Source organism: Electrophorus electricus, chromosome 11, assembly GCF_013358815.1.
Source record: "Electrophorus electricus isolate fEleEle1 chromosome 11, fEleEle1.pri, whole genome shotgun sequence".
NCBI lineage: Eukaryota > Metazoa > Chordata > Actinopteri > Gymnotiformes > Gymnotidae > Electrophorus > Electrophorus electricus.
In genome coordinates, this window is record NC_049545.1 from 10,962,501 (window position 1) to 10,970,000 (window position 7,500).

Consider the following 7,500-nt stretch of genomic DNA (forward strand, 5'->3'; position numbering starts at 1 on the left):
GAGGAGGTTTTGGACTTTCCTAGGGGGTATGCAGCACGGCATTCTCTCCGTCACACACACACGGCTCAACAGGGGAGAAGAAAAGAGGCAACAAGCCGAAAGCCCCGTTCTCCTCCCATCAGCCTTTCAGAGCACTGCTGCAGCTCCTCCACCCTCTCCTGCCCCTCCACTACACTGCTCCAGCTCCTCCACCCTCTCCTGCCCCTCCACTACACTGCTCCAGCTCCTCCACCCTCTCCTGCCCCTCCACTACACTGCTCCAGCTCCTCCACCCTCTCCTGCCCCTCCACTACACTGCTGCAGCTCCTCCACCTTCTCCTGCCCCTCCACTCCACTGCTGCAGCTCCTCCACCCTCTCCTGCCCCTCCACTCCACTGCTGCAGCTCCTCCACCCACTCCTGCCCCTCCACTACACTGCTGCAGCTCCTCCACCCTCTCCTGCCCCTCCACTCCACTGCTGCAGCTCCTCCACCCACTCCTGCCCCTGCACTCCACTGCTCCAGCTCCTCCATCCTGTCCTGCTCCTCCACTCTACTGCTCCAGTGCCTCCACCCTCTCCTGCCCCTCCACTCCACTGCTGCAGCTCCTCCACCCTCTCCTGCCCCTCCACTACACTGCTGCAGCTCCTCCACCCTCTCCTGCCCCTCCACTCCACTGCTGCAGCTCCTCCACCCTCTCCTGCCCCTCCACTCCACTGCTGCAGCTCCTCCACCCACTCCTGCCCCTGCACTCCACTGCTCCAGCTCCTCCATCCTGTCCTGCTCCTCCACTCTACTGCTCCAGTGCCTCCACCCTCTCCTGCCCCTCCACTCCACTGCTCCAGCTTCACTGCAGGGTCTTGATCCAGAGGTGCTTCCATCTGCCATCAGATCATGAGCAAAGCTTCTCCCCTGGACATCACCAGCACCCACACACACACACACACAATCCACAAACACACACACACACATTCACATATACACAATAAACCACACACACACACACACGGACACACAAACAAACACACTGCACATTGCAAACACAGAGATACCCACACTCACACACTTGTGTGTTTGTATATGTGTGTGTTTATATGTAAGTGTATGTGTGTGAGTGTGTGTGTGTGTGTGTGTGTGTATGTGAATGTATGTGTGTGTATATGCGTGTGTGAGTGTTTTTGATGGATTGTGTGTGTGTGTGTATATATATGTGCGCGTGCATGTGCTGCGTGTCTGTCCGTGGCTGAGGAGGCAGGCTAGTGTTCAGACTTCCTAACAGGCTGGGGAGGGCTGAGGTGCAGCCTCCAGGTGGGCGGCTCCTCTCTGCACTCCCAATGGGCCATTCTCCACCCCTCCACCCGCCACTGCCAAGCGCTAGCCATGTAGGAGATTTATTCATTATCTTCCCTTGCACATTTGGCTGATTTTTGACTCCTCAGAAGCACACACACGCACACACACTCATGTAAGACTGAACACTGTAAGTATAATCTGTCAATAAAGTGCCAGACTTCGTTCACATGCTTTTCCTCTCAACTCTTAACGCAGTTACACGCAGCTGTTTTGCATGTTGTGTGCATGCATACATGCCTACATGTTAGTGTGTGTGTCAGTGTGTGTGAGAGTGTGTGTGAGAGTGTGAGCACACGTTTGTGTGTGTGTGTGGGTGGGGGGGGGGGCACATGGCTGATCTATAATTCATGCATTCGACTCAGTATTCCACTCAAGCTTAGTCTCGTCTGAGGGTCGTGTGTGAACGCTCCCTTTCCACTCATCACACAAGAGAAAATATTCCTCTACTGCAGACAGGACTAGTGTCCCTCCATCTTGAGGACAGAGGCTGACAGAGGACTGTGGTGTCGTGGAGGGTAAAGGGAATCAGGCCAGGGGAGTTCTCATTTCAGAATGTGCTAGCGTTTCACACCTCTTCCTCTGGCTCAGTAGGGTCTCCGTGGCAATCGGCAAGGTGACTGGTAAACATGTTTGTCTGTTTACTTTTCCTGCACTGTGTTGGCATGTTCATGCCACTGAAAGGTTCCCTTCTCTCCCAGACCTGTACTGTACGAAATATTCGTTCTGTCTTCACCTTATCTTTCCACCTCTCTCTCTCTCTCTCTCTCTCTCTCTCTCTCTCTCTCTCTCTCTCTCTCTCTCTCTCTTTCTAATTGCTTCTCTGTCTCTGTCTGGATCTCTCCCTGTCTCTCTGCATGTCTGTCTGGCTAAATGTCTCTCTCTCTCTCTCTCTCTCTCTCTCTCTCTCTCTCTCTCTCTCTCTCTCTCTCTCTCTCTCTCTCTCTCTCAGACTGGCCGTCGAGCGAGGCCGAGTCCGAGTCCGAGGTTTTCCTGGAGGATTCGGCGGTGGTGCCGGGAGAGACGCTGGACCTCCCCTGCACGCCGCATCACTTCCTGCTGCCCGTCGTGTGGCAGAAGGACGGCGGCGACGTGTTGCCCAGCAACCGCACGCGACTGGGCCAGAGGGTGCTGCACATCATCAACGTCTCCTATGAGGACTCGGGTGTCTACTCCTGCAGAGACGCCCACAGCAAAACGCTGCTCAGCAACTACACTGTCAGGGTCACGGGTCGGTACATCCAAGCCCCGCCCATCTTCATCACAACTCTCTCTCTCTCATCTCCCCCACCTCCTTCAGCTGCAATATGTTGGGAGTTGAGAATTGTTGTTTTCTCACAATTAGACCTTGTAGATCGTGTATAGGCTCGTTATGTGTTGAAAGATTTATGCGCCGGCGTGAATGTGTGAATGTCTGCGTTTGTGTGCAAGTGTGTCAGTAGTGGCTTCTGGCCAATCAAAATTCACCTCACACCCTTCTTATGAAATTATCCTGCCAACTATTCCTCCAGGTAATCCTATATTGCAACATCCTAAAACACCAGGAGCAGGACGCACACACAGACCCATTCATGCAGAGTGTCCTCGAAGAGGTGCTGTAGACTCAACCTAAAGCACCTGAACACCATCTGCAGAGAGAGGGGGGGGCAGACAGACAGCAAGACAGGCAGGCACACCGAGAAAGGGGGTGGCGTTGCACTATATTTGCAGCAACCAGCCTTCCATGCATTTCCTGTTCAAGAGAACGCAAATCCTCCAGTCCAGTTTTCTGTGTACGTTACTGCACTCACAGCCCCACACACACACCGAAGCAAAAGACACTTATGCTCCCAGGACAAAATATCATTAACTCAAAGAAAATAAACTCACTCTTACTCCAATTAGGCATTCTGGAATGCTCAGATGTGCACAAGCTTGCGCGCACGAGGGTGGGCACACGAGGGTGTGCACACCAGCGTGCGCACAAGTGTGTGCTGATGTCCACGGTAGCTGGGGTTAGACCAAGGTCCTGTAACTGTAGGGACTCAGGGACACCAGCTGAGTTGCTCATTGACGACTAATTAGACAGCAGTTGTCTGGAATCACCTCATCATTTAAACCAGATGGAGGGAGAGACAGAGAGAGAGAATGAAGAGAGAGTTTTTCTTTCTCTTGCCCACGTGTTCGGCACGGGTCCAGATGCAGCCCCCTGTCAGTGCAGAGAGAAAGAAACAGTTACACACTCTCAGCCAATTATCTTGCATTGATAAAACGGCCGCAAAAGACAGCAATATCCTGTCCTGCCCACCTAAGCGCACGCATCTCCTGCCAGCACTGCAGATGCGCACACAACAGCACACTCAATGAAAACCATACATCGAACGCCTGCCGCACACACACACACACTCCGAGTACTTCAAAAGGGGATGATAAGACAAGCACTGTAAAACATCTCATCACTAGTAGCAGTAGAACAGCACGCACGCGCACGCGCATGCACACACACACACACACACACACACACACACACACACACACACACACACACACACACACACACGCAAATCCTGGCATGCAACAAAGCCTCCATCTGCACATGCACCCATAGTCTTTGATAAAGCCCAGTACAGGCAGGCAGCCGTGGTGACGTGAGTGTATGTCTGAGTGTGTGTGTGTGTGTGTGTGTGTGTGTGTGTGTGTGTCTGAGCTGGGCACTGAGAGACTAGAGGGCTTTGGCATGGTACTGCCGAGACCTCATGAGATGAGTGTGGGTTTAGCACAAGCTAAACGCAGATTAGGGGCCGAGGAGGACAATGTGTGCTAAAGTGTATGTGGGAGTGGGGGGGTGCATGAATGTAGGTAAAGTGTTTTAAGCTGCTACCTGTGTGTCTATTGAGGAACAGCAAAATGGATCTCTTTTTTCAGGGTCATGTTATTCTTACCTCTCTCTCAATGGGTTCATTTAGAACTACCATACAGGAGTGTTTGTGTGTGTGTGTGTGTGTGTGTGTGTGGGTGGGTGGGTGTGTGCGTGTGTGTGTGTGTGTGTGTGTGTGTGTGTGTGTGTGTGTGTGTGTGTGTGTGTGCATGTGTGTGTGTACGGGTGTGTAATAATACAGCTGTTGTCAGAAATCTTGTGGACCTTTTGCTTACTGAGTGCCTGCTTACATCTGCCAGCCATTAACCGCTCTGTGCACTGTGTGTGTGTGTGTGTGTGTGTGTGTGTGTGTGGGTGGGTGTGGGGGGGGCTGTGAGTACTTTGGTGTTTGTGTATGCAGTAATTGGTTGTGATTACTTATCAGTTCACTTTCCCCATTCAGCATTCAGTGGATTATGAATAGTTTCATTGTTGTGTGAAAAAAATCACTGTAATCCACTCTCTCTCTCTCTCTCTCTCTCTCTCTCTCTCTCTCTCTCTCTCTCTCTCTCTGTCACTAACTCTCCTTCTCTCTGTCTCTGTAACTATCCCATGTTCTGTCTCTCTCTCGCTCTCTCACACTCTCTCTTTCAGATTCTCTCTCATCTGGTGATGATGAAGACTACGATGAAGAGCCAGACGATGCAGGTAATGGAAATGGTGTGTTCCCTTATTTCATCCTTTCATTTTTAATTCTTCTTCTGTGAATTAGACATTTTATTCCGTTTTTTTTCCTTTTCGTTTTAATACACTCATTCTGGACCTGCCATTCATGATTTAGGCTTGCATTTCATTTCATCATCTACTGTCCCCTGGTACCACAAAATAGAACCTTGCTAGCAAGTCTGTGTGTGTGCGCACATGCCACAGAGAGAGAGAGAGAGAGAGAGAGAGAGACAGAGAGAGAGAGAGAGAGAGAGAGACAGAGAGAGAGAGAGAGAGAGAGAGAGAGAGAGAGAGAGAGAGAGAGAGAGAGAGAGAGACAGAGAGAGAGTGAGAGAGAGAAAGAGAGAGCGAGAGACAGAGAGAGAGACAGAGAGAGAGAGAGAGAGAGAGAAAGAGAGAGCGAGAGACAGAGAGAGAGAGAGAGAGCGAGAGAGAGAAAGAGCGAGAGAGAGAGAGAGAGAGAGCGAGAGAGAGAGAGAGAGAGAGTGAGAGAGAGAGAGAGCAAGAGAGAGAGAGAGACAGAGAGAGAGAGAGAGACAGAGAGAGAGAGAGAGAGAGAGAGCGAGAGAGAGAAAGAGAGAGCGAGAGACAGAGAGAGAGACAGAGAGAGAGAGAGACAGAGAGAGAGAGAGAGAGAGAGAGAGAGAGAGAGAGACAGAGAGAGAGAGAGACAGAGAGAGAGAGAGAGAGAGAAAGAGAGAGCGAGAGACAGAGAGAGAGAGAGCGAGAGAGCTATCAGTGGCGTTTGACAGCTCCTGTGGCTCCTGGGTGGGGGGGTTTAGGGCTTTGGACAGCATGGAAAAGACAGTAATCTGAAGTCTAACTGGGGGCACTTGGCTCTAGGTCTCTCTCAAGTGAAATTATTAAACTGACTGAATCATTTACAGAGATTGCTGCTGCTCTGTGTGTGTGTGTGTGTGTGTGTGTGTGTGTGTGTGTGTGTGTGTGTGTGTGTGTGTGTGTGTGTGTGTGTGTGGGGGGGGGTCTGTGGGTGTTGCTGAGCTGAATGGGTTCTGAGGAATGGCAAACCAAGGAGAGCTGCGTGGACGTGTTTTAGAGACAGCACGAGACGCTCACCGAGACAACTACTGCCACACAATTACATAATTAACCCTTCAAGAATGAAAAGGATCAAATGAAATAAGGGAAGAAGTGAATAAAATCGAGAGAAAGGCCATTACATGCCAGTTAGGTGTCTGCTGTCTGTAGATCTCGGACGGGGGAGGAGAGAGGAGGATTAGGGCAAACTTTAAAAGCCTGAGCCCTTTAGAGTTAAATGACCAGAAATTCACCTCTAATGAGAGAGAGAGGCAAAGAGCAGGGGGGGTCATAAAAGAGACGTCATGTGAGAGCTTAGCCTCCCTGCGGATTCAGAACACGAGGAGAGTCTCTCCACCATCTCCCACTCCATCGGCCACAGAGCGAGTGGCGCCCCCCGGGGGGCCAGGCTTCAGTCTCAGGCTGCCTGGCCCCCGGTGGGTCCCGCGCTCCCACGTTCCTGCGTCGGCGCTGGGCCCATCCCCCGCTCGTGGGCACTGCAGGCAGCCCTGTGTCACTGCACAGTGCCCTGCAAGCTTGTTTTGGCACGGCCGGGGCTTTCCACTCAAAGCTCTGATTGTCCTTACTGAGTTCTACAAGAGAGTCGAAGAGGGCAAGCTACCACACACACACACACACACACACACACACACACACACACACACACGCACGCACACACACACAGGCCTGAACCGCTTTTGGACTCCTACTCAACACGCTCCATTGACCAGCAGTAAATCATCTTAGACTCTTACAGAAAAGCGCATCGTGTGTGTGTGTCTGTGTTTGTGTGTTTGTGTGTGTGTGTGTGTGTGTGTGTGTGTGTGTGTGTGTGTGTGTGTGCCAAGAATGCATGAGTTTGCTTGTGTGTGGGTGCATACATAAGTGGGTGTTGGTGGGTGTCCTTGTGTGCGTGTGTGTGGGTGAGCTTGGATTGTGGATGAGCTTGCTTGCATATGTGTGTGTATGCGCGTGCGTGGGTGTGTAGGTGTCTGTGCAAATATGTGTATGCTGTACCCATTATACCAAAGGAAATTCCAGCCTGCAGTTCACCCCTCACACTCCTATCTGAAACAGTTCGTGATAGTGTACCTTTATGTCTCTGACCCACTGTACGCAACTGCCATTACATTACCAATCAGTGCAAATTAGTCCAGAAACCTGAGCAGTTTGGCATATGGTAATGTTCACCCTGCAGCTACAGGAGCGCATGTTCTAAAATGGGCCCCTCAAATAACCTCTAAATAGCCCTTAAAATGGGTGGGTGTGGGTGTTAGTGTGTGTGGGCGTGTGTGCGTGCGTGAGGTGACATCTGTAGCCTCAATCTGATCTGGCCTAAACTATTTGAGAAGGGATGGAGGGTCATGTTTGCTTCCTCCCTCCAAGTCCCGTGATCTCCACATCCTCCTTGTGCTGCTTGTCGGATGAAGTGTGGCCAGAGCAGCTGGCCTGAGGGCTGCCTCCACACCACGTAACCACGACAACCTGGACTACAGGTCTCCACACCTGAAAGACAAACGCTACTCATCTAGGAGTCAAAACTAAGGGCCTAATGGTTGAGGAAGACTATCA

General features: G+C 51.4%; 1 protein-coding gene across 4 annotated transcripts in view; it reads left to right on the top strand.

Moving 5' to 3' along the window:
• The window catches only part of fgfr3 (fibroblast growth factor receptor 3), a 39,051-nt gene that overhangs the window by 12,812 nt on the left and 18,739 nt on the right, over positions 1-7,500 (top strand). For 3 of the 4 annotated variants that reach the window (XM_035531653.1, XM_035531655.1, XM_035531654.1), the window contains exons 3-4: positions 2,281-2,559; positions 4,819-4,884. In XM_035531653.1, the coding sequence (XP_035387546.1) occupies positions 2,281-2,559; positions 4,819-4,884 (345 nt within the window). The remainder of the gene's footprint in view (positions 1-2,280; positions 2,560-4,818; positions 4,885-7,500) is intronic. The other variant, XM_035531656.1, reaches the window with a different exon arrangement.